This window comes from Corapipo altera, unplaced genomic scaffold (assembly GCF_003945725.1).
Source record: "Corapipo altera isolate COAL_440 unplaced genomic scaffold, ASM394572v1 61, whole genome shotgun sequence".
Taxonomy (NCBI): Eukaryota; Metazoa; Chordata; class Aves; order Passeriformes; family Pipridae; genus Corapipo; species Corapipo altera.
Genome location: NW_020884910.1, coordinates 6,649,926 through 6,677,620, shown reverse-complemented (window position 1 = coordinate 6,677,620; position 27,695 = coordinate 6,649,926). Strand labels below are relative to the sequence as shown.

Genomic DNA, 27,695 nt, shown 5'->3' with positions numbered 1-27,695 from the left:
AAGGGTAAACACTGAAAAGAAATAGTTATTTTTTAAGATATAAAAGATCACAGTTGTAACAAGAGCAAGATTTTTAAGCTCACTATGAATAAATGTAGTTTGGAAATTGGAAATGGCTGTGTGTAGCCATCAGAGAAGTGAGCTTCTGAAATAACTTCGCAGTAGAAGTAATGGTAACTAAAACTCAAGCAATTTTAAGATAAGAATTCATGTATTTATTCAGAGGATTCCATAGTATCATTGTATAGTTGCCTGTCTTTTTAAATAATTCAGTCACAGAAGTGATAATTTTATTTGGGTAGCAACAGCATTAAAAAAAAATATGAGGATGCTTAAGAACAAAGGAAGGACGTAGTAGCTATTGTTGCATTCTGAAAAATTGCATTTAAATGTTTAATTCAACATTTAAAAATAAGCAATGCTAAATTTACAGTTGTTTGAGCAGACCTAATTTTATTCCTTCAGATGCTTATTCTGTACCCTAAATAAGTCAAAAGATGGGGGAGATAAAAGTTTTGATTACATATTTAATGACCGTATAGGAACACACATGCAAGCAAGACTGAAAGTTTTACAGACAGCTATAAATTTGCAATGCCCTCATTTTCTTTTGTTCAGTCATGCAGTCCCAGGAATGTGGATTGTTTTTGTTTGGGTGTTTTGGTTTTTATTTTTTGGACTGATTTTTCAAAGAAAATAAAGAACTTACATGTGCGAAATGTCGACTTCTTCATTATGCTTTAACAGCAGGATTTGAGACTTAATTGTACACTTTAATGACAGAACTAGATGATTGCAGAAAAAAACCTCTTTCAGAGGGAAGACAGTCATCCTGGTTCAGCTGATAGGTTTATGTTTCAGCCAGCAAAGGGGAGAGTCGATCTGTTTTTCCTATGGACTTGGGAGAACTCTTGCCCAATTTGGCATCCCCAGAAGAGACAGAAAGGTGCTGAGATTGTGCTGGGGTTAGGCAGCTCTTTTCTTTAGAGAAACCAACTAGAGCTGTCCTTTCTTGTGTCTTCCTAGGATGCTTATAATAAACTTCAGTAAATACCTGGTGATCATGTTTAGTTACCTATGTAGTCTCATCTCCTTGGATGGTAAGATTGATGGAGAGATAGACAACAGATTAGCAAAGGCATATAGTGCCTTCAGAAAGCTTCATAAAAGAGTTTGGTGAAATAAACACCTGGAGAAAAGTACAAAGATAGTGCCCAATAGCATTAGGCATAGGTATGATTAAATAATTAAAGATTTAATGCACAAACAGGCTACAAGCAAGAGAAGGCATCACAGTTTCTGTAGATGATGTGTCACCAGAACTGCCTGAAATCCAGCTGCTTTGGCGGATTAGAGTAAAGTAGTTGTCATGTTTACCTGATTTCCAAAAGGCTTTTTCAGAAGTATTTTACTAATGCCTGTTAGGGATGTTAAGCAGCTGCTGCATAAGCAGAAAGTACCTGCATGGAGGGAAAAAAATGGGTATAGTATAACAAACAGGGTAGAGGTAAATAGTCTGCTCTTGCAATGGATAAGTGGTGGTTAACCAGTGGTACTTTGATATATTTGATACATGTTTATACACATATGTATATAGATGTGTAAAATGTATAGTGTATTTATATACATTATGTGTTAGATGTTTATAAAAGTACAGTATATTAATACACTTGTATTAATACACTAATGTGTAGTATATTTACATTTTAATATGTATATAAATAAAATATATATACATATATAAATTATCAGAAAAGGCCATGAACAGTAAGGTACGTGTGCCGGTAATAACAAAGAAAGCACTACACAAGGACCTTTTGAGGTTGAATAATTGCATAATAAATTACTAAATTAAATTCAGTGTAGTTAAATATAAAGTGAAGAACCTATGAAAAAATTATTCCTAACCTCACATATTAAATAATGAGCTGTTAACTGACCATTATAATTTGGGAAATTGCTCTTGAGATTATGAAAATGTCAGCTCAGTAGGACTCAGGAAAAACAAAATGAGAAAGAACAAAATAGAAGATGTCATTATGTCACTGTATTCATCTTGGCTGCACTTTTTTTGCTATATTCAGGCTGGTCCTCTCATTTTACAAAGGATATAATAGAATTGGAAGAGTTGTGGAGAAAGGCAGGAAGAAAAACTAAAGGCTTGGAACAGTTTCCATTCAAGTTACAGCAGAATTGGATAGTATTATTCAATGTGGAAAAGGGACATTCTAGGTGCGGTACAGCAGATTTGCAAAATCAGTCAGGGTCTGCATTAAACAGGTATTAGCGATGTGGAGACAACCTTAGCAGAGGTTGTATTGTATACTTAAGGCTTACACAGGTTTAAGGGCACATCAGATAAGTACTTGAGAAATAAATCTATTAAGAATTACTGACCACATAAAAAAAGTATGTCTAGTTTGGGAGAAACCTCGAACTCAAAAACTTAGAGACTGGTAGGAAAGCTAGAAAAAGGTATCTCATATGCTGCCCCTGTTCTTCCACTTCCCCATCTATGTCTGATTGTGGGCATTGTTGGAAACATAATTCTGAAACAGAAAGAACTCCATCTGGTCTGGTATGACCATTCTTAATTCTTAATTTTGGATAGGTAGAACTCTGTATCTAACCTATCATTTTGCAGTGAAATTTGTGTAATTTTTGTACTGAAACTGATAAAGTGGTCCGTTTTGAAAGAAGTACCATAAAGGTTTCTTGATGGAGTGTATATGGCTGAAAATACATGGTGCTTTTTTCTTTTGGCATCCAGCACCATACTCCCTTGAAACAAGAAGATTAAGGGACTTTTTTTTGAGATTTACTGCTGGGGCATGCACTGGGAGTTGCTCACATTTTTTGTTGTAGTATTCTAAGGTTCCGCTTTCAGGCCCATGAGACAATGGCTAATTTGAACCTCTAGCCCATAGGAATTACACAGTTAATTAGCTGGAGTGCAGCTTCAAAGTTCAGTGCCTTAAAAATTCTCTGCCAAAACAAAAGGTGAGGTGCAGCTGTAGATAAAAGTGCATTATTAATGTTGGATTTGAGGAATAATGTGTAGCTGTATAATAAAATATATATATATGATTGCAACTTCATATTATAGACAGTTTTTCTACAGGTACCTCGTTTTTATATGAATAGTCTTCTAGATGCTGGCACAAGACCTTTACAACTTCCTTTAAAGGCTGAAATAGTGAATCTCATAGTTTGGAGATTTATTTTCAGGTGTAGTTAAGACTTCATTGCCCAGTTGTAAACCCTAAACTTGAGAATCACAGCAGGAAGCATATCAGTTACAGTGGCCTTGCAGCACTTCCTTAAACCAACAGCTTAGGTAAAGATACAGATTATTTGGGATGGTGCTACCTGGTTTAGTTCCAACATCTTTTCCTGCTGTGCTAGATGGGATCAAAGGACATCAAAACCTCTGTTGACCCTTTTTTTTTTTTCCTCTTTTGCTTGTAAAGAACTGGTGTCGGTCACTTGAATTTTATCCTGTAATTGAATGTGTTAGTGTGTTTATATTCTTAGCATTTCATTATTTTTGAAGAGGATTACTGTAGTCTTGTCAAAATAGGTAGTTTTCTCACAGGAATTGGATAAATTATTCATAAGAAAAATTATAGGCCTCAACAATAGGAAATATTTATGAGACTGCTTAAAGACAAGCTAGTTTCTGTTTTTCTCACAATCTTGGGATATAGCAGTCTCCTACCCATCCTTCCTGCAAAGATTGGTATGGAATAAATTTTTCTTACTCTTCTTTCCTTTTTTTTTTTCTTTCCTCTGCAGCATTAAAGCTGGGCCCAGAAGCATTCAAATTTGATGGTGGTGTAGAGGCAGTGGCAGTGCGGCAGAATGAGAAGTATTATATCCTAAGGCCAGAAGTGATTGAGACCTACTGGTATATGTGGAGATTCACCCATGATCCCAAGTACAGGCAGTGGGGCTGGGAGGCAACACAGGTAACTGTATTAATTATCTCTAATTTAATTTTGTGTATTTTTCCTTTGTAGCCACATTATTCTTGTGGTACTGAAATGCTTCAATTTGATTGTTGTGATTTCTTGTAAACTAAGGGCTGCACACAGTTACTGCTGTTTCACAGCTGCTGAATCAGATGCACAGTTGAGAGATGCATTCAGCATTATACAGCTCATGAGTTTTAAGCATGGAAATAGAATCCACTGGTCATGACTCCTACTGTTATCAGTAGTCCACAGCCCCCGAGAGCGCCTCTGCTTCCCTGCTACCGCTCCAGCAGTCTTTGGAAACAGCTCAAAGCCAGTTTCAGAGATGAGAATAAACATTAAAGGTAACAAGACAGTAATGAAATATTTTGACTACAGCCAAACGAGATGAGGAAAGAGCAGAGGAAGAGACAAAGGGGGCTGGATAAGCTTTATTTTGCAGGTGAAAACCAGTTTTGCTCCAGATGCAAGACACTGAGACAAAGTACTTAGAGGAAGAGATCTGTTGAGATGCCTGTATTCAAGTGGAAGATAGTTAAGTCAGGTTCAGAATATTTAGCCAAGTTCATTATTATCTGTCCCTCAGCACAGTTGCAACCATATAGAAGAGTCCAGGTATTTTAAGAGTCCAAGTATATTATGGTTGTGTCTTAGTGAGGTTTTGCATTGCAGTCTGTTTTGTTACAACCGGCATTACGTTATTCTGGAGAGAGGTTTCACATTTGTCACACTTGTATTCCAGAATGCATTGCTGCTGTCTCCAAAACATCAAACACCAGCTCCTACCAGAAACTATGGCTGGATGATCTAAGCTGATTGGGTGCTTTGTACTAGGTTAAAGAATTTACAAATATAAAGGTTTTCAGTACAGTATCAGTCTCTTAAGCACACTGCAAAGCATATCTTTTAATTGTGTTTTGTTCAGTTTTCTCCATTTGCTTTCATATCTTGGTCCTGTTAATGCTTTCAGAACAAACACTCCCTTCCTCCCTTCTGCCTCCAATTTTCTCTGTGTTAGGGGTAGGATTTTATTTTATCCTTCTGTCAACCTACATCAAAGTTCTGTAAATCAAGCAACCTGTGTGCTAATTGCCTCTGTCCTTACAGAATACCTTCTTTTGCTTGTTTCCTTAATAAAAGATTTCTTTATCCAACATAGCCATAAAATATTTTTGACCTCTTCATAAATAGTTTTGCAAACCCCTCCTTCCCACAATTACAAATTTTCTTACCCCACCCTCATACTGACACAGAAGCTTGAGGCTTTTTCTTCCCCAGGGTTTTCTGTTCACTGCACATAGAAAATAATTTCTTGTGTTTATTCCTCACACCTACTCACTGCTTTTCCTTCTTCTGTACCCTACACAGATCTGGCTGTGTTTATTTCTCCACTTATAAATAGAGAAGAATCTGGTGTGACACACAGAGCAGTTGGCTTAATGCTCTTGTACAACACTGTCTGAATTTGCTTTCCTTTTGCCTTTCAACCTCTGAAGCATACTTGGCAATCGGTGTTACAGACTTCTCGTGGTGAATGACAGTTTCTTCATCAGAAATCTAGTAGTTCTTTTGAACTTTTTAGGAAATGGAGTTTTGTTTCTGAGTTCTAAATAGCTTTATTTTTCTATACTGAACATGGTGTAACTTGGTGTTTGATGGCTGAGTTCTTGTGGTCTCCCTCGTTTGCTTCTTTGAATGGATGATTACATCCCTGCCAGAATGGATTTGGGTTAGTTCACCGACTTAGTGGATGTCTACCTCTGTCATTTTAAAAATTCTTCAGAGATGTTCCAGGATACTTTGCAGAATCACCTGGCTTTTAAATAAACTGCATTTCTAAAGTTTCTTAGCAGTCCCAGCCCAGATCTCTCTGCCTTTTATAATAAGAATCTGCACGGGGAGCTGGACTCTGTGTGTGTGCAGATCATTGTACTGTACTTTATCTATTTCACCATTCACAACTTCTTTTTGTCTTTGTTATCTAGATTTTTGGACAAAACTTGGACACTTTAGTGCAGATGCTGTGCGTTGTCCAAGGCCTGTTTTGTCACATCTCTTCAAATCCAGTGTCTCTGGGGTGGGGAAAACAGGAAGTTCAATCTCACATTCCCTCAGTGATCATAAATCCCTGTGACAGGATCTCTCTTTCCTAATAATAAAAGGCTAATTCTCCTTGATACTATACTTAGCACTAGAGACAACGTTCATCTCAATTGTATTGGGCCAGCCAAATTGGATGATGGTGTGCTGGGGGGCTGGCTGAAGTATTACAGAAATATGCATGCAAGATATTCAGGGTAAATACAGAAAATTACTAAAATCCTTTTTAGGTTGATTATTTGAAAGCAATAAGAGCCACCACTTCACAATAGGCATGTAAAGCCAATTACTAATCTAAGCTGTGTGAATGAAAGGTTCAAATATTTTTCGTGGACTTCTGTATCTAAGTAGGATTGTGCCACAAAGGCTGCAGAGGTTCAGAGTTTCTACTAACAGTGAGAATAATTGTATTGGTCAAGACCTCAAACTTGGGCTAATTTCAGGGCAGTTGAGGATTGATGGTAAAATGGAATGAAAATACCTACAGCAGAAGAAGGATGTGGGCCTCGTAGAGCAGGTTCAGGGGAGGGCCATGAAGATGATCAGAGGGCGGGAGCATCTCTTCTACGAAGATGGGCTGAGAGAGCTGGAGTTGTTTAACGTGTAGAAGAGAAGGCTTTGAGGAGAACTCATTGCAGTCTTCCAGTACCTGAAGGGGACTCATAAAAATGAGAGAGATGGAGTTCTTATATGAGGAATAGTGACAGGACAAGGTGCAATGGTTTTAAACTGAAAGAAGACAGATTCAGATTAGATGTGAGGAAGAAATTCTCTGTTGGGGGTGATGAAGCATTAGAACAGTTTGCTCAGAGAGGTTTTGGAAGTCCTGTCCCTGGAAATGTTCAAGACCAAGTTGGATGGGGCTCCAAGCAACCTGATCTGGTGAGTGGCATCCCTGCCCATGGCAGAGGGGTTGGAACTAAATGATCTTTAAGGTCCTTCCAACCCAAGCCATTCTGATCCTACCTAGTGAGGTACGGTAGACAGAAAAGAGCCACACATAGGTTGGAGGCAAAAGAAACTTGGTTTCACAGTCTCATGGGTTAGAAGCTGTGAGTACCACAGCTGGTGAAGAAACTGGCACAGTTTTTATTGGCATGTTGTTAGCATAGTCAAGAAAAGTCACACATGCAACACCCTCAGAGAAACTGAGGGAGCTGGGGTCCAATCTAGAGGACTCTCAAATTTTATTTTCAAGGAACTGAGGTCAGTTCTGACCTCCCTGTACATTTCAGGCACTGAAATTTCAGTTTGTGTCATTTTTGACCTGAGACACTTGTATTTGTCAAGAGTACACTGTTGCATATTCTTCTGTTCTAATCTGAATAGATGAAACTACAAAATCCACTTCTTTTGGTAGTTTGTTCCATTATTTAATTACTTCTGCTGTGAAAAAAACCCCACGCTTTATTTCCCATTGGATTTTGCTTGGTTTCAGCTCTCAGTCACTGGATTTTCCTATGACTTCCTATTCCATATTAAAATGTCTTTTATTTCCCTCACGTTTTCTTTCCAAAGAGTTTTCATAGATTGTAATAAACTTACTACTGACTCTACTTAAGATGCTAAACAAATTGTATTGTCTCTCACTGTAAAGTATTTTCTCCAAATGCCTGCACCTACATTAGTGCATCATCCTTTTCTAAAAATGAATTCTAGAATTGCATATTCCAGTTTTGACTTCATCCACAGCCCTGTGCAAAAATAAAACTACATCCCTGCTACTTTCTACCATCCCCGTGTGTGCATCTGCCACAATAAGCAAGGAGGAACTCAGACTAAATGGTCTTATGTGGCCATGGAAGTCTTTGAAGTGTCTCTACCTGCCAGGCTAGCCTGGTTCTGCACTTACACAGCCTTTATGACTAGATTTAGGACTATATGAAACTCATTTTCTTTGGCACCCAGTTACCTCCAGATTACACTGCTGTTATTTACCTATGTCATTTTTGCCAGCAGCAGTGTTGCAGTGATTGATAAAACTTCAGACCACTCCTTGTGGATCTCTGTGAAAAGCAGCTCTATTTCATGATGATTTTGCATTAACAGTTTGTTCTTAGAGCACTGTCAGTCAGCTTTAAATTGAATTATATTGATATGCTGTAGTGTCTTCTGATAATATCTTAAAGTACCATGTCAATTGCCTTAGAAGCATTTAAGTTTATTACAACTCTGCAGTTACCTTTATTTGTCAAATTTGTAGTTCTCAATGAATGAAATCAAGCTTGTGAGCAAAATAGTTTTCTATAAAACCATGTTGTCAATTATCCTCTAATTCTTCTATATCTTTAAACGTGTTTCTGTAATTGATTGGAACTAACATCAGGTATGCCATCGTAAAATTATTGTCTGCCAAAGCCTCATAATAGTAGCATTACCTTAATACCCTTCCAGTCATCTAAGGCTTCTCTGTATTCTGGGGTGCAGTAAATTTAGCATTGTTTCATCAGGCAGACTGGGCTTCAGCTCTTGAGTGAAAGTATATCCAGTGGCAGATCACGTGCTGCTACACTGAGTACTCTGAGGTCTGTGTGAAAGCAGTACACTGCAAATTTCAAGTGGCATTTAAGCAGCTTGTCTACGGCACCAAGTTTTTCAGCTAGTGTCCTGAAGTTCTGTACATGTCTGAATCAAGGGCACTTTATTTGTTTATATTTTAAAATTTTACATTTGGATGAATAGCTGTATAGCAGTCTTTCAGAGGCTTTTTTCCTCTGCAGTTCATTATGACCTGTACTGCCTAGACCTCTGATCAACCAGGGTAAATCCTTTGCCCATTCTGAACACAAGTTAAGCCAGAGTCTGCCTTCCCAAAGAGAAATTTCTGAAGGTACAAGGCTACTTGGTCATCGTAAGGAAAAGAAAGTTAATATAGATCACATTTTTTCTTTCTCCAGGCTTGTAGGCCTGCTAGCTTCACCAGCATTGCACGTAGTTACCCAAACATGAGGCCTCTACAGCACAGAGCAGGATCTCAATGCTATGCATTATGTACACTCTCCAAAATAAACAAGATTTGTCTCTTACACTGACATGGGGATTTAATTCTTTAGGAGGAAGGAGACGGTGTCCTAACAGTGGTACCATTTATTCCTTGTTTTCCGTTTGCCATAGTCACTAGCAAGTTTCACTTCTCCAAGCTGTGGCACACAGCATCGGGGTTGCTGAATGGTTGACTAGAGAAACTCCTGCGTGATCAGACTCCGGATGCTAAAATTCTGGCAGAAGTTGTAACCATTGGACCTTCCTCAGAGCAGAGGCAAGGTTGTGTTCTGCAGTATTATAAAAAGGGGATAGTGGCAAGAGGAGGCACTTTCTTTCCTGCCTATAAAGGAAAAGTGCTTTGGCTCTTGTTTATTCATATGACACCTGCCTAGAGGCTGTAGGACTTCTGGAGAGGAACATGCAAATGGTTCCATAAACAGCCACAGGCATTATGTCTTCTGAAGTTGGCTGAGCTGTTGAACTAGATGTGTCATGTACACCTTTCTCTCCAGACTGTAGAGAAAACCTGGTCAACCCAAATCCCAGCATGTGAATAGTCTCAGTGTAGCTCTACCCTGCACCAGTAACCGGATTTGAAAAGAATTCATCCAGACACTTCCTCCTTTTAGACTCAGATCCCAACAAAAAAGCAATCATTGCCATCCAAAAGAGAGCTCAGGCTCTCTCAAGCTTGGAGAAAGCTGTGCTTGAGATAAGGAATTACAGTGAGAATTAGATTTTACCCAGAAACACTGTATCTTTCTTGGCATAAGCTCAGGCTCTAGAGCCACGACCATCCCAGTAACATCTCCTCTTGCTTCTTTAAAAACCTTGCTCTTTAGGAACTTGAAAGAACTTTGTCCAGGCTGGATTATTCTTTTTTTTATGAACAGTCTCACATTTCCACAGAATAAGAGTGTATACTAGCAGGAGGTTAGCCGTCGTACCTGATGTGCTATGACTTACTGCCCTAGGTATCTTGCTCAACTTTTTACTTTTCATCCTGATTTCGGTGATGGCATCTGCTAGCATTCCTTGTGCATTTGTCCAATGGAAAATTACTCTCTGTTTCCCAGTATTTCTAGTATGCAAAGGCAATAGTAAGGACCTTGAAGAGGTAGCTTTGATTGAATCTGTTTTCTCTGTATAAAAGGCACATCATTCAAAACTTATTTCCTCCCCTGCCTTGACTCCCCTCAGCTTCTGTTGAGTAGAACTAGCAAAAATCAGAATTAACAAAAACCTGGGCCTAAAGCACCATGTGGAGAGAAACTTCATGCAGGCTAACGAGCTGAATCATAGATTACTGAACTACAGGTAGCTGCGTTCAGTCATTGGTAATGACAGACATCCTAAGCCAAACATTTCCCTTCACCCCTGTTCCTTTTCTGTCCCTGCATGAATCTATTAAAAGAGTTGGTGTCTGCTGAGGAAGCACAGTCAAAGCAGCAGGGAGGCACAAATAACCTGTGAATCATTTCAGAGTCGTTTCTTTGGAGCCAGTTTTAATGGCTGATATCCTTGTGTGCTGTAAGGTCGTGCATGCGAGTGGAATAATGAAAGCGTAGGCGAGAGGTGCCCTGAGCTACTAACATGTTCTTTCCAGTCTCCTCCTCTTCCATTGTGCTTTTTGCAGTACTGTGTTGGAGCTGGGTGGTTTGTGAATCGCAGATCCATTGGTCCCTTTCTGCATAGAATGTTTACAGTTTTAAACTTCATGCTTTAATGAAAAAGAGCTCTTCCGCAGTCCAGCACACAAGCTGACTTGAGTTTCAGCTCTATAAAGGGGAAACAGAGAAAAGCATATGTAGGAGATGGAAATGTGCGGAAAAAGTACCAACTAGAAGAGTTTATAAGATGAAATCAACAGTTGCTAAAGATGAGTACGGTATTTTATTCGTACTTTCAATAAGTCTCTGTGACTGACTACTAGTCACAGAATTCCTATAACTCTTCAGACTCTTCCAGCTGCAAAATCCAGGAATGCTTGTGATCTTCCTATGCACACAGTAGTACATATTGCATTGATTTGACTGATGGATGTTCTACTCGATATTGCCTATGAGGAGCCGTAGAAGCTCAGGACAAAAGTCCTTGTCGTGTCATCGATACCAGCCAACAGTAAATACCCAGGAAAGAAAGTGTTCTTCCCTGGAATATTTTCTTAGCATGCAGCAGTTTGCCAAATGCAGTGTTGTTAGTAGCCCTGGAGGGATGCTACTTCTATATGTGTCCAGTCCCTTTTTATTTTTTTTTGGTCAGCATGAAATGTTAACATCCATAACATCCTCTGACAAGGAGATTCACAGCAGAATAATGTAGCACGGAAAGAACCACCTCTTTTATTGAATGAGCCTGATTCTTTAATGTTCCCAAATGTTGTTCTACAATTACATTCTCTATGTCTTTTCCCTTCCTCTTTGCAGGCAATTGACAAGTATTGCCGAGTTAGTGGTGGCTTTTCTGGTGTCAAGGATGTCTATTCCTCATCTCCTACATACGATGACGTACAGCAGAGCTTTTTCCTTGCTGAAACCTTGAAGTAAGTCTTCTTCACTCCTGCATCTCCCGGTAAAAGCTGGCATCTAAGTTCTAGAAGAATGCAGTGGCTTAACAAGTTTTTGCTGTAGCTTATGTATCTGAAGATTAATTTGTGGTACTGGGAGCACAAAATGGAGCAGGGGAGAAAGCAGATCCTGCAAGTGGCAGTACTGGTGCCTATTTTTTGCACCACAATGTGTTTCACTGACAAGAAGGGACTCCAAGTTCATTATCTGTAAGGGAATAGTGTCGATCTGCTGGCTTCTTATCAAATTCCTCTACATAATCACAATACTTTTTTTCCCTATGTTATCATTATAAAAAGAAAGTCAAGTACTGCTACCTGCTCTGTTGACTTTTTTAATTTTATTTCATTTAATCTTTCAAGTTCATTTTCTGGAGACTAAAAGCTATGTTCCCAAAGAGAGAGGCAGCAGTTTCAAACAGGTCCAGTCAGAGAAACAATACCTCCCCAGGAGCTGATGTTATATGGTTGATCTGCCTATAAAAGCCAAATCAGAGAATGAAATCTGCTCCTAAGGGACTTCTGTGGTGACAAGGCTGACTTCTGATGTATCACCAGAATCCTGTCTGCATCTTAAATAATCACAAGGAGATCTGAAAATTCACTGATGTGACACTCAGTAACTGGATATACTGTAGTGCAAGCATTGCAGAAGGTAGCAGTTCTAGGAGAGAACTCAGAAATTTTTATTGGCTTTTGGTTTGGATAATTTCCTGACTGTGGGACAAAACAAAGTTTTATTGAAAAGCTGGATGTTAGATGTTTGACAGTGATGCAATTGGCATAGCCAAACCAGAAACTGGTTTCACATTGAGATAAAATAGAGAACAGAAGGTCAAGATAGCTCAAATAAAAATAAAGACATAATGGGTGTAATGCCAGGAGGAAAATGAAGATGTCCCTTAGAAGAGGGGCATAAAATGTGTGTTATGGAATGCCTGCTGTAACCTTTCCTGCTATTAATGATCACTTCTGCATCTTCATTCCCCTTAAATTCAAAATTGATAACTCTCCCAAACATGCATTATTGCTGCTCAGATACTTTGAGTCATTAAGGATAACACAGGAAATTATGAGAGTTTTGGGCAGTACCTGGCAAGAAGGTACCTGTTGAGTGGGAAGGAGCAAGATGTAGAAATAGGTTGCTTCAGTTATTCAAAGAAAAAGTGTGAATCAAATGAGGAAGTGAGTTTGAGTAAGATGAAACATTGCTGCTGTGGCAAAAGAGAGTTTGTAGAGCTGCAGAGGAGAGAGCAAGGCAGGAGTATTGAGGAAGGGAAAGGCATGATGCTTTAAAGACAAATGAAAAGTGTGGAGAAAGAGATATGCACGACAAAATGGAATCATCTCAGCAAGAAATTTTTATCCGTAAACAGTTAATTGGTGAGGAAGGGAGGAAAAAGTAGTGCTCCACTGACTGGGTTGTGCTGTGGATAGAGCTGGCAAATAAAGGCAGTGGGAGAAATGATCAGGCAGTGACACATGACTGTAGGCAGCAGACACTACCAGTGTTTGATGGAGAGAGCATGAAGTAACAGCAGAACAATGTGTATGCACATTTTGGATGTGACAGAACCCACTAATGGGAATGATACCCCCTCCTTGTCAAGTGCTGCAAGACTTTTTCTGGATGACAGGAAAGCAAGCTGCAGCAGGAGATGAGAGGTCCTGTACACCATGGTGTTGCGCTTGCACTCACACAGTCAGTTTTTCTGTAACAAGGGAAATGTCTTGAATTTTAGCAGTAGAGTTAAGAAGTCTTGACAGAAATCTTCACTACCAATACCTCCTACAGTGTGTAGCACAGCCACATTCAACAGTGTGTCTTAAGAAAAAAGAAACAAGAAATACTTTTTTCCCGTGTATGTCCAATAACCTTAATTTTGTTACATACTTCATGTTCTTTGCATTACATTACAATGTACAATATTTATGAAACCACTCTGCACAGTATATAGTCCCATATCCTCCCACCAGAAGCTGAACCAGCTTCCAGAAGAGTGATGACAAGTCAAGTGTCTGCCATGGCTTAGTGGCTTTTCTTGTGCTGCTGTGAAATCTTTGATTTAGCTTAAAGAGGATTAGTAATTTCCAAGTGGGTTTACTCTGTTAAGAAGAGTTTTGGCAACTACTTCTCTGCTCCCCTGTCCTCCAAATCCTTGTGCTAGGTGTCTTTATATTTGTTTTCCATTGCAAGTCTTGGAAAGGAGACTTAAAAACAAGAGTTTCTTGGAAAGATTAAAATGCTGTCTTTATAACAACTTTTCATTGAAGGCCTTCATCATAATAAAAATGACTCTCCAGGTCATTATAATAGGAGAGGTTATGTGGGTGCTGTACAAAGGTTGAAAGCAAGTAATTTGTTTATATCTTTAGCTGCTGAATGGTGGGGCCTGACACTGCTGTGTTGCCCCTGCCTGCCTGTTGCTCTGCTTTAATACCCATTTTTCCTCTTTGTCTTGATTTTTAGGTATTTGTATCTGCTTTTCTCCAACGATGATCTTCTACCATTAGACAACTGGGTTTTTAACACAGAAGCTCATCCTCTGCCTGTTTTACATTTAGCCAACACCACACTGTCAGGAAATCCTGCATATCGATAAAAACAGCTCTATGAGGAGGAAGAGAGACTGTTTTCAGCTCTGTTTTGTTTACATGGACCACTTGAGACTTTAAGCAGGAGAGGAGACAGACAGACGCTTGGTAAAACTAGACCTCCAAGTCAAGCAAGTACCAGCGTGAGAAATGAAGCTCTTCAACATATAGATAAGTTAAAAGTTCTGTTTTATACATGACCAAAACACGTCAGCGTGATTTTTGCAGGACAGAGACTTCACATGCTTTGAACCCTAGCAAGACATGGAATCTACTGATAATATTAATGCAGCAGCTTAAGGAAGAAGAGGCTTTCCCATCTGGGGAGAGGAACTTGCTGTTGCTGTTCACTGTTGCAAGGAACAACACACCAGTCACCTCTTCAGATCGGGTGGGTTCCAAATACCTAGGTTTTCTTTTTCTTTTCTTTTCTTTTTTTTTTTATGATGGCATGAACGAAACAAAAACAAAAAGTGACATCACTACACCAGCAGCACCAGGATTTGAACTTTTTTCTGTACCTGTCTGAATTTTCTAAGGAGCATCTGTTTGTCCAGACTGGCAGCCATTCTCAGGGCCTCTAAGCTATTAAAGCTAAACTCTAAACTATAAACAGTACTGCCTCATTTTCCCTTTTCAAAATAATGCTTACATCCAGAAAGAAAAAACAATTAGTAAGCATTTGGTTTGTAGTTCACTGTCAGCAGCGTGGGCTTAGTTCATTTGGCAAGCTACAGTCACAGAGTCTGGAGTATATCGCAGGGGTAGGAAGGAGCCTAAACTTCCCTTCCTCACAAATCATTTCACATGAAAAAAACCATTCTCAGTCATGGTTCTTTTAGCTAAATAAACAGAGATGACAACTTAAGAAAAACAATCTCGTGATTTATATAGAAGGATACATATGGAACTAAAAAAAGCTCTTCTTGAGCTAAGCAGCTGGAGTTTGTTGCTTTATATTATTCTACACAATCTATATTTTTCCTAAAAGTTACATTTCGTTCTTTGAATTCTATTCATAGAACCTTCTTTGAAGGTTGTTTATGACAGAAGCCTAAAATTGCCTTTTATTTAGTTTACAAAACTTGCTGTTCTTCTGGGGGGGTCCAGTACAAATGCAACATGATCTCCTTAAGATGCAACTTAACATCCCTTACATATGAGTGGAAAAAGAAACTGAAGAGTCTCTTCTTTCATTAATTTATGAGGAATGAGGTGCTGCTACCTGCATGGCGTTATTTTCAAGTACTCCATGGCTGGGCTGGACAGTATCACTTAAATGCAGTCCGCTTCAGTCTTCACTTATTTGCCAAAAGAAGTTTGTTTTTTTTCAGGTCTTTTCAGCTTTTGTGTCTTTTCAGTTTTGTCCTTCACAATCTCTTCGTACTCTTGTTCCAGCTCAAATTATTCTTTTTATTCCCCTGTATAGTTCTCAGATCTTTTTGCCATGATGACTGGCCCCTTTGCTGAAGAACAACTTTTAGGTGCTCCTTTCCCTCCTAATTCATGCACAGATTGAGTCTTTAAAAAATCTTTATGATGTTTTCAGACATAGATCAACTCTTTAGTGAGCTACAGCAGTGCACCATCAGATCTAAAGGGGGAGGGTGCTATTTTGCCCCCTCAAAAATGTTTTTATATGAAGTTTTATATATAAAAACCTTTTTCCCTATCATATTATATCTGACTGTAGAGTTTCCTCCCTAAAATTATTCCTCATTTGTCTATGATACTAACTTAGATATAGAAGTCATCACATGATCTAAATAAAAATGCCATCAGATGCTTTTTTCCAGCTAGTTACTTTAGTTTAAGAGGAAGAAGACATGGAGCTGGCCACAAGCTCCAATCTCAACCTTTGTATCTTAATACCGGTTACTTAGTTACAGTAATTGCAGCTGTATCTTGAAAATAATTTGAGAGCTGATGAAGTAATTAATATAGTAAATAATACTGATTCCAGTATTTTTTAATTTAAAATTAGAAGTAGGTTAATAAATGGATTCTTCTTACTGGTCCCACATTAATTTATTTTTCTAATTATTATTCAGTAATTCACTGAAGAACTAGTCATTTTTCATTTTCCAAAGTTCAGATACGTTGTGTTTTCAAATTGTTTTTCCAGTCCCATGAGAACTGTTGTTTGTTAAAAACTGCACTCAGTTACCTTGTTCTCCTAAGTCTCTCTGGGTACAAAGGAGAAAGAGGAAAAGCAGACTCTTCTGTTTTATTTGAAAAAAAAAAAAAAAGAGAGAAAAATAAAAGCAACCCATAAAGCCATGCCCATACACATCCTAGTAAATGCAGATGTAGAATGGCTGCCAGTCTGTTCAGAGGAAGGTCCAGGACAGAATTCTGGAGTCCCCAGAACAGCAAGCTTCTTATTGTTGCTGCTCCTCCATCCCCCTCTTGTGAATTAAAGAGCGACCCTTCAGATTAATTCCTCCATGAATCCCAATGGGTCAACTCACTGCCACAGGAATCCTTGAATTGAGGACTAAGCCATTTCCTGTTATGGGATGGTATTTTTCTCAAAGCAGATGTACAGTACTGCTATTTCTTCTTTGTGTAGATAAGCAGCAGGTACCAAATAAAGGACACTTGTTTCTTATTTTCCAGTTACCCCAACAGCAGTCAGTTTCTACTTTATCACTCTTTAAAATATCAACTATCCTTTCCCTCCAGAAGTTAATGATGTGCATAGTCTATCAAAAATAATGCATTTCAAGGACTAATTGCTATGTCATTCATGAATCTCATCCTGAGATTTCCTAGATCAAGCAGAGTTTGGAGGTAATGGGTTCTGAGCGAGTTTTGTGCATAATAACCAAGCACCACATATATTGAAACTTCTGACTGAAGTTATGTGCCCTTGTTCTAAGTCCTTTACAGAAAAGTAGGTTCTGATCTGCAGAATGGTATTGTGTGCAACCCAAAGTTCAGACTGTTTTGCCTCTGGGTGCATAAGGTACAGCAGAATATTGCCATTTTCATTATGTTGCTGCTGACTTACTTTCTTGAAGATAAAAGTGTAAATTTAAGCACAAAATGACTTTCTAGTCCTAGTTGTTTCTGAGTCTTGCACTGTACTCTCTAACAAAACAATCCTCATTTTCTTTAGGTAGTTGTCCCATTTTACCAATTTCTACAATACCCTTTCCCCTTACAGAATGAAATAAAGAACAGAAAATCATGTACATTTTTTGGCATACTGGACTTGGGCAAGAGCCTGGAAATCCCAGAATTGTCTACTTCCTGTTTGCATGCAGTCAAAACAAGGATGTATGGTTCTTTTCCTAATCCAAGCCTCAAACTTGCCTGTTGGCCAGGATCTGCCAGCAGTAAATTATTTTCTAACAATTACAGCTTGACTTTTCAAAGAGGCCAGATTTCTACAGCTTCCATTAACAACCCTGAAGCTGTGTGTGTCCTGCGGTCAAGAAGTCAACTTCTTAGCTTTGTCCTCTAAATAAAAACAAAACCCTTGAATGATATTCTGTGTTAATTTTGCTGCACAGTGTAGTCCTTAAAACTGAATGTGTCAGAAAAGTATGGAAAATAGTAGGTGCCCTGGAGTAAAAGGAAAAGCAAGTAGTTCCATGTTCCAGTCACACCTTTGATGATCTTCCAAATTTGTGGATCACTGTCTTCTACCTCCCAATGACTGATGTATACCCACCAGTATTTTACAGGATTTGAATGTTACCTGGGTTCTAAAAAGTGACAGTAATTACATACTCCCTGTAATACCATCCTTTAAGGTTAAAGGTCTGTCCTCTAAGCAAAGCCCTGTTGGGCTGTTTATGATCCCCTCTTCTGTCCCCGAGGAAATGCTTTATAAACCTTCATAACGTGACTCTCCTTAGTTTGAATGGAGAGGTGGTTAATAGCATTAACATTGAAAGGATCAACAATCTAAGATGCCATCCACAGAAAATGGTTAGGCAGTTTACATTTTCAGGGTTGCAGTAACAGGCTTTTAGCAAACTGAGCCTGGTAGGTCTAGTCCATGTTTTTAAGGGGACAAATAAGAAACAGGCTTCTTGATACCAGAGAAAAGTGAAAGCAAGCTCTTGATCCAGACTGTAGTTGGGAGATCTGTTCACCCTGAATAAGACATCCCTCTTTTGCTCCTTGAATTTTGAGAAACAGTCTTCTAACTCAAGGGTTTGTGTTGCCATACAAAGAGGAACCCCAAGCTCTTTTGCAAGTTACGTACGACTGTAGCAGAGATGATAAGCACGAGCTGCTCCAGCTGTCATCGCCTTCTAACAAACTGCTCTGTAATTGCCCAGAAGAGTTGGGAACCACCAAAGTTGGAGGAGACAGCCTGACTTGTTACAGTGAATTGTTGCCTTTAATCCTAATTGCTTGGTGGAAGTTGGATTTGCATTCTGCCTTTTTTCTTGCTTTGTCTAAAACTGACAGATTATTTTTCCTCCAAAATAATAAAAGGTTAAAAGTCTATCTTCTGATGTGGAAACCTTCTGCCTCTGACCTGGAATCCTGCATATGTACTTTTTACAGATAAAAAAATAATATTGTATATAAAAAAGATTGAATAAAGAATGTCTTTAAGTGAAAAGGTGTGGTTTATGTCCTTTGCCTCCAACAGCAACATCCTGGCACACTGAACTGTGAAGCTGACCCTATTTCATAGGCTTGGTGATGCTGCAACTTTTCTTTCCCCTGCAGCTCTTCTAAGGACTTTGTCAACTTAAACATGTATCAAGACCCCTTGTTGCAAAGTTAAACCCCTGTACACCTTGCTTGCTTCTAACAGGTTGCTGTAGTGTTCAGGTTGTTCTCAAGATGCAGCTGCATGCACAGCAGTCTGAGGCTGTTTCTGTGCAACTGTGAAAGCAAAATCCCACAAAATCATGAGATTTCTCCCCTTTTGTCAAACTTGTGTGAAAGTGGAATTTTCTTACAATACCAGATTAAAACTCCAGCTTTTCTTGAGGCTAAGTAGCCAGTGAATTGGGCACTTAAGTCTGTCTGTCCATTCCTCTGCCCTCTGTGAAATGGAAAGAGTTGTAATTGTTTAAATGTTATTTACAGGGAAACTGGTATGAGGAAATGGTTTCAAGTGAGCCTGTTTTCACCCTACACCTTTAAATTCACTGGAATTGCTGCTATAGTTCTCTGTTCTGCAGTTCAGCCCCTGAATAACCAGATTTGCTTTCTAATTCACACTACCTGTGGGTAATCCTTACTGTCTGATGTCACCCATGTTGCTCATGTGGTACCTTGTTTTCATGACTGCCAGCCTGTGCATCCTGTGTAAGTGCTTTACATCCAATGCCCAACTTTCCCAGGCTGTACCCAAGGAGGGTGCTTTAGCCTCAGGCTGCAGTGACCTACTTCAGTATTACTTCAGAAGAGAAAATTGCTTCCGAAGTGCCATAATCCAGTGCAACACATGACACCAGGTCCACACCCTGCCATGCCATCCATCTTGAGATCCAGTTTTGCATTCAGCTGTTGCTCCCTAGCTTTCCATGCAAGCATGTTCATGATGCACTTAGCTTCCAACTGCAGTGTCACTACCAAAGCAGCAGCTTTTCCTTCCATTGATCTCTCTGTGGTGTGCTCAGCCCTTAAGCCACCTCACTAAAATTCACTTTGTGTATCAAAGCATGTTTATGTCTATTCACGTCACAGTGTCTCCACCACTGAGCCCTAACACACAAAACCTTGTGCCCTGGTACCATCAGGCTCTCTGTCCTTGTGTGTAACATTTTGGATGATACTGAAGACTCCATGACTGTCCTTAGTGCTCTTCACACAGGATCCTGTCCTTTGTGGTCACACTGCGTTGTCTCTGCCTCTTCAACAGTGAAGTGTTTCACCCCTCTGCTTCTACCTCTTCTGAAACACACTTTTTTGTTGCGTGTTCTCTATCCAAGGGATATATATAGGGAATATCCTCTTTTATCTCTCCTTTGGCACTCTGCCTGCATGTCACCCGCCCCCCTCCCTTCCCTTGCAGACTCTCTGATTGTGTGTGCTTCTTCCTGGAGACCATGTGCCTTTCCTATGCATATTAATTAGCTATATTTAAAAATCCTGAAATTAATCCTTTAATGGGCTATTTTTAGCCTTCATCTTGTACTTCAGGGAGTTGGCTTCTCTCAGTGCTTTCTGTGGGCTTTGGAAAGGAAGCATTACTCTATCTGTGCTGCCTCACATGTAGGATGTGTGAAGGTTGTTGATGGTGTTCTTCTTTTTAATGTGAAGAGCAAGAGTCTTTTTGACTATATTTCAGACTGAGCCAACTCCCATGTGAAAAGGTTTGAGAAGAACGGTCACTCGTACAGTTAAACTTACTTGCAGATAAAAATTTGGGGAAGGATTTGAGGAGGAAGAAAAAAGCACTGTGTGTCCATGTGTACCAATAATTTCACTGTTTGCTTTCTTATATGCCTGTACAAGTAGTCACAGGCAACAGGTATGATGTGTATCTGTTACCATATAAACCAGAAAGGATGACTGGGAAAATAGCATGATGTGTTGGTATGGGGTCACACAGAAGTCCTGTATGAACTGCATTATGATACAGCAACAAAATGGAAGAATGTCCTCAAGTTGTCTCTTCCACAAGCTGGTGCTGTGTATGTCTGTACACCCATCTGTTCGCCAACCCAAGCTGTTGCTTGAGCAAGGAAATAAGTGGAGGAAGTCTCAAAGAATACAAGTGGATGCCAGCAGTCTGCTAGAGCAGCTGAGGCAGAGGCCTGTGCATGGGTTCCAGGAGATGAGGTGCTGGAACATTTCCCATGTGGACAGATAGACCCATCCATGACTGGTGTGTGGATCATGTCCAGCATTCCTGTGAATCCCTTTACAGAGCTTCTGGCTCAACTTGAACCGTCTGTGAGGTCACAGAATGTGTTTTGAGTTAAAGAGTCCCTGAAGATGCAGAATTAACTTGGAATACCAAAGTTCTCAGGGTAATCAGATGCTACTTTTTATGAGATCTGTCATTTTCCAGGTGAAGGATGTATGTTACATCTCATGTAACTGAACTCCAGTAATGTATGCAATCGTGCACCTTGATTAATTTGTCTGAAAAATATAAAGTCAAACACAAGAGCTGCACAGTGATAAGGAACTGGATAAAGGAGAAATGGATGTATAGAATGGAGAAGGAAACTTCTAGGTGTTTTAATGAATGTCACTGAATATGTCACTGAATCCTGGTACTAGAACAAATCTTCTGTAATGGCAAGAAGAATTTGTTTGTAGGAAAAAGTTAGAAAGAATTGTCAATAAAGAGAATGAAGGATCAGATAATCTAGAGGCCTGGAACAGAAGAACACAAAAAGTCAAAATGCAAACTTGTTCCTCCAGGGACTAAAACCAAACTTTTTCACTATAATCTCGGATGTCATCAGTCTGAAATCAGTAATGATGAGAAAATACAGAATGTATAGTCAGTTATAACACACAGATCACCAGTGCAGGATGAAAAAAAAGCAAGTGAAAATTAAAAATGTGCTGGGTCAAAACTAAGATCTGTCTAACCTTAAGTCTGATCAAGAGCAAATTCCTACAGAAGAGCAAGAAAGTAAGTATTGATACTTTACCAATGTACCTTGGAATGATATGCAGCTTCATGAGCCATTGGTGGTTATCTTTGTATTTAATAGACCTTGACATCCAGGGAGGGGGGTTGTTCTTAGGAATTAGTCCAGTCACTTACTGAATCAATAGAGGCTGTCAGTGTGCAGAACAAGCTCTGTCAAAGAGCCTCATGGCATTGGCAAAGCATCCATGCATTGAAAGTGTATTTCTGATGAAAGCAAAGAAGTGCCAGTGTTGTAGAAAGCATATCTGAGATACCGTGTATGGTTCTGGTCACCTGTATTTAGGAGGGCTTGTCTCAGTGGAACCGGTGTAAGACAGGAGTATTGAGGCTTACTAGGGAATCGAGAGTTGGCATCAGGAGAGGTGAAAGAGTTTAGCCTGGCAAAATGGAAGGTTGACAGAGGGGATAACTGCTGTCCACAAAACATCAAGTGATAGATCATCCTGGGAGAGAAAAAAAAAAGCTGTTTTTCCTGGAGGACAAACCTGCCACAAAAAAACCCACACAAATTGATACCTGCAATGTCTGAATCATTTCTGACGATGAGGTCCTAGAAGTAGAAAACATGTTTATCTGCTGAAGAAAGGGAAGATGATGTGTGCTTGCCTGCAATTTCATGTACCTGAATCAAGAATGTAGGAAGTCCTTTCCTGTCCTGCATTCTAGAGCACCTGTGGGGTCTCTGAATGTAGAACTAAATTTACAAAATCCCCTTCCTTTGTTCTGTTATTTGTTTCTAAGGCAGGGCAAGTGTAAAATGCCAGTGGGTCAAAAAAAAAACCCACCAAAACTTTTCATATCTTCATAGATGGGAGCAATTTGTTCATGTTTGCTACACTGATTGAGTAATGATAAGTAGAAATTCATCAAAATACTTTCTATTAAGTTTTCTAACATGTTTATCCAATGATCTTTCAGCATTGATTTGCTGTGGCTGTATCAGAAAGATTGCAATGTGTTGAAGCACAGTGTGCTTCATAGGACACCAATCTCTTTTTATCTCAAGACTTTTTTTGAAGAAAATCCAAGTAACTAAGAATATGATAGTAAAAAGAGTGGTGCAGACCACAAATAAAGTGCTTTGTCCAATGATTCTTACACAGCAAAATAAGTGAAGATCATCAGTACCCTCAGAGAGATAATCTCTGTAGATACTGTCTGTTGCACCCACTTATATTCTCTTTTTGTCCTTTGTTTGGGTAGGTATCCCATTATTATTTGAAGTGCTTTATGTCTGTGAGTTATTTCTATACTAATTAATGTTCGCATTAAGGGATTTCCCTGACAGTTCTCTGGCATCTTTGCAAGTGCACTCTTAGATCTGCACTGATATGTGGTTGTGCATTTTGTACACTTTAGCCAGGGAAATAATTTCAAAGAATCTATGGATTATTGCTGTTAGTGTGCTCAAATCTTAGAACCGGTATTTCTTGGGCAACCGTTTTTGTCAAACTAGTATTACTGTCTGCTAAAACCTTATGCCAAGCTCAGACACTGTATTTCTACTTGAATCACAGCAAGGTTAGCTTTTCAGGTTCTCATTAGATATTTTGCAACTAAAGTGGAAATTTTCCACAGGAAAATAATCCCCAAATTCTTTCAATACACACCGGCCATCAAATTGTGGAATTAATTGCTTTACTGTGAAGCAAATTTTGATGAATTCAGTGACAACAGTGAAAAATTTACCGCCACATCCAGGAGACATTGTTACATTCATTTTTTATTAGCTGAAATAATACACAGATGCTGTTTTTCCAGTGTGTCGCCTAAGTAAACCTTTCAATATGCTGGCTCCAATTTCCTCCAGATCCTGCTCCTGCTGTTTCTTAATAGAAGTCAATGGGGAAAGCACACCCACCCCTTCACAGAGCACAGCATGTAGCCCTGGAGATGTTCCCTCTGAACAGGCTATATGCAGTGCCAGATGCTTGTTAGCTGCATCAGAAAGATGCTCTGCCCACATCCATATTTTACCCCTGCTGTAGAAATTTCTCTGCCAGCTTGAGCTGTTGGAAAAGGGTACTGATGTGGCTGGGTGTGATCTGGTGCTGGTACCACCTTCTCACCTCTCTGTTCCCTGCTGTATTCTGTATTCAAGGCATATCCAGGCTGGTCGGCTCAAAATTTGAAAGTCATGATTTGGTTTTAATAATAGTGTCAGACTGACTTCCAGATTGGTGACATTTGAACATTAGGTTCAAATGTCAGACACTTGCAGTCTGCCTCACAAATGCAGATCATCCTTCGCTCACCTCTGTGTAACTTGCCAGGATGTGTCAAGTTCCCTGTTTCAGGAATCAGCGAAGCTCAGAACAGCCAGCCAAGTGCAGGGGACACGGCAGGCTGCCCTGAACAGATGAGGAAATCAACACAAAGGATGGAGATGAGTTTGTGATGTGGACATGAACTATGCAGAGCCTTCTTTTTGGGAGGGTGCAGAAACACCTGATCAGGAGGATCTGGTAACCTCTGTGAGATTTCAACTGGCTCCTGTTTAGAAAAGACTGTACTTAACCTGCTTGACAACCTAGATTTTTCAAAAACTCTTGAGTCAGGCTGTGAGAATTATGAGATTGCTTCTAAATAATAAGTTTGAGGATCTTTTTCCATGTCCTCATTTATGTTTGTTTTTTTTTAATCTTGAGCCTTTGAGTCACTGAGAGTTTAATATTTCCAAGCCCTTTCCTTTTCTTTCAGAATGATGAAAAACACACTTAAAAAATAAAAGGAAAAGAAGACTTGGCATATCTCCCAATCTGGCAGAAGTTCCAGTACCATGAAATGATCAAGAGTGGGCACTGCTGCATTAAGCTCACCCTGAGCATTGCTACAAATTAAGGGCAACTTGCTTTGGAAAGCAAAATTTTTTAAAAGTTAAATCTGAAGCAGATATGGGTCTTCATTCCCTAGACATACCAGGCAATTTATCCTGTTGACTGTTCTGGTTCAAACAATTGGCAACATCCTGTTTTTAGAGAGATGGCTCACAATAACCAAGTATAAAACACAACACTCAACAGCATGACATGCACGTAAAATGTTCTGTGATATAACTGTGAGTCTCACAATTACTTTTGGATTCTTCCACAGATGCTTATAGGAGCAGGAGGATCATTTTTCCACTCAAAAGTGAATAATGAACGGGATTCATACACTTTACCTCAACTCTATCACCCATGATTATTCCACCTCTTGCTGCAGGAGTGCTGAAGGAAGAGGGAAGGGAGAAACTTGTCCATTCTTTAATCCTCTGCTACCTACCTGCTTGTACAGACCCATGCAGACTTCCAGTGTATGAACCAGTTTGTCCTCAGACAGGAACAGAAACTAGACAGTGGCACTCTGAGTTTGAGACCTTCTTCCAGACGCTATCTCAGCTGTGCTCTAACTGTTCTGTTGTCACAGCTACACATGGCATCACTCCCACTGGAGCAATAATTAGAGGATGAACCTGAGACCTTTTCTTGAAATAGATGCATCAAGCCATTCTCTTAAAGCTACACTGTGAAATTTTGCCTTGTAAGACGGCTAGACTTGGGTTGCAAAGCACCTGAGAATGCTAGCAGGAGAGGAGGTGAGATGAATATTAGTTGTATGAATGCTTCACGTGATGTATCAGGTTAATCATTTGCCTCCGTTTGTCCGAGTCCAGTGTACCCAGCAGCAGGCAATCTGCACCAGCAACCTTGGACTGTGTTATTTGTGATAAAAGTGCAGACCTTGTGATGACAGAAACTCCACAGTCAGAATATTAAGTTGGGCTTCACGGAGCGAGTGAGGAGAAGCTATCGCTAAAGATACCATCTTGTGGTAGTAAGAGGCACAGACCACCAGAGACAGCCCATTTAAATGGTGTGAAACAAGCATCAATCCTATCGAATAGCTGATCATAAACTCCTTCTTTTCTAAGCAAAGGATGCCACCATGGAGTTAAGTCCTAGGCTCAGGTCCCGCTCTGCACGCTGTGTCTTACCCAGGAGCTTCGGGGAGGGGACACACTAGAAAAGTCACAGTTTTATATTGCACTCACCCCACCCAGCGGCCGGTCCGTGACATCCCTTTTCCAAAACACCTTCCCCCGTGAAAGGGTGATGAGATAGGAATGTGGACCTAGTCCTTACCCTGGGACCCCACCCAGATCTATCCGTAGCCACTTCCCACCTGCCTTTCCAGTACAGCAGGAAGCTTTGCCCTCTGCCACCATCAGCCTGGGCGCTGATGTTCAGCATAGCACAGCACCTCTGCCTGCTCCCTGGAGTTCCCACAGCTTCAATCCAGGCAGAGAGTCACTGGCAGTATAGCCAGGTGGAGAGATCCCAGCTGGGATCTACATCCTGTGGTGGGACCTGGTCAGTTTGCAGTTTATCACAGTGCTTGTTACCAGAGGTGATCAAGCTCCTGCTGTGAAATATTCTTAGTTCCTTTCCCTCATTCATAGCAACACCACAGACAGAGAAGTCAAAGTAAATGAGATCATCATAAAAGTAATTATTTTTTCTCTGTAAATATATAACTAGTAAATTTAAAGGTACTGAGGAAAAGTCCCTAGAAGCAAGAAAAACACTGCAAAAACAGTGCCTCAAACAATGCTTACAGGCAAAACCTACTGTGCTGTGCTCAGAGTAGAACAGTTTTCATCTCTTAATTATTCCTTATGACTGGCCAGAAAGACCATTGCTCCAGGAGTACCTGTGTGCCAGAGTTTATTTCGAAAGCCCCAAAGACAAGAGACATCTTGCTAGATGGACCAAAAGAAGCCTGGCACAAGAATGACCATCTTGAACTTAGTGATGGGCATTTTAATGGAAGATACTCGTACTATTGAAGGGTAGTGCTTAACTTTCAGCCCTCATTCTCTACAGTCCTCTTTACAACCTATTCCTATGACTGCATTTGTGAAAGCAAGTGCATCCACTGATGACAAATGTACTTGAAGAAGCCACTTTGTAGACATATTATACTATTGGTGCCTAAAGAGTTCTCTGCATTTTTCAGATGGGACATGAGTTTGACAAGAAGAGAAGCCCCATCCCATGAGCTCCCTAGTTCAAGCTAGTTTGTTAATTGAGCATCTCACTGCCAGGAACTTCTGGCCACATGACAACAAACCCCCTACCAGCCCAGCTGACACTCACAGAATTGAGTGGCACCTATAACAGAACCAAGATGGAGATTTAATAGATCCTCTTTACTTTTGATTAGTGTCCTTTTCCCTTTCATAGATTAATCCTCAACTACTTAATATTCTGTGTTTGTTGCTAGTACTGGAGAGGCACATTTTATTTAAGAAATATGAGAAGTTTAGTTATTTGAATGAGGAACTTCTAGAAATAGCAAGCAGTGGTATGGCTAGAATATCCATTGCACAGCCATACAGGAAGTCTGTTTCTCCAGTGGATTTTGAACTGAGATGGAGATGCAGATGGAGAGCTTTAGAGAGGGAGAAGAATATTATATGGGACTACAGGAGTCAAGACAAGAATTGGTGAAACAAGGATGTCTTTTGAAATGTATCCTACTGTACTCCCACTTTCGGAATTAGCTTCACAGCTGCTATAACCTGTTATATCTAGATGTATAAGTAACATATTTTTCAGGTAAAGAGATCATTGTTGCTCTTGGTTTCCTACATAACAGAGGCTATGCATAATGTTTCACATTGTGTTTCTGCACCAAGCCTATGAATTGAGCCAAAGCTTTTTTTTTTTTAAAAAATTAAAATGCAGATTTGATTTAAAGATCATAGTTGAGAAAGTAAACATTTATTCTGTGATTTTTATCATTTAGTCTATATTGATTTATTTAATGTCATAATGTAAAATGAAAACGTGTAAATCAGACTTCATCTAATAATAAATCAAAACTTTTATCATTATTTGAA

The 27,695-nt window shown here is 39.6% G+C and overlaps 1 protein-coding gene and 1 long non-coding RNA gene across 2 annotated transcripts in view; one reads left to right on the top strand and one right to left on the bottom strand.

The window, feature by feature from the left end:
* MAN1A2 (mannosidase alpha class 1A member 2) overlaps positions 1-16,467 on the top strand; it is a 131,844-nt gene extending 115,377 nt beyond the window's left edge. The window contains exons 11-13 of the mRNA XM_027653543.1: positions 3,796-3,968; positions 11,486-11,601; positions 14,096-16,467. Of these exons, the coding sequence (XP_027509344.1) occupies positions 3,796-3,968; positions 11,486-11,601; positions 14,096-14,228 (422 nt within the window). The 3' untranslated portion in view covers positions 14,229-16,467. The remainder of the gene's footprint in view (positions 1-3,795; positions 3,969-11,485; positions 11,602-14,095) is intronic.
* Positions 1,393-25,345, bottom strand: LOC113951934. Its single transcript, XR_003529322.1, has 3 exons — positions 25,076-25,345; positions 24,067-24,162; positions 1,393-1,460 (listed from the first exon to the last, which is right to left on the bottom strand). It is a non-coding gene; the product is annotated as an uncharacterized LOC113951934 (long non-coding RNA).
* Between the last annotated feature and the right edge of the window lie 2,350 nt (positions 25,346-27,695).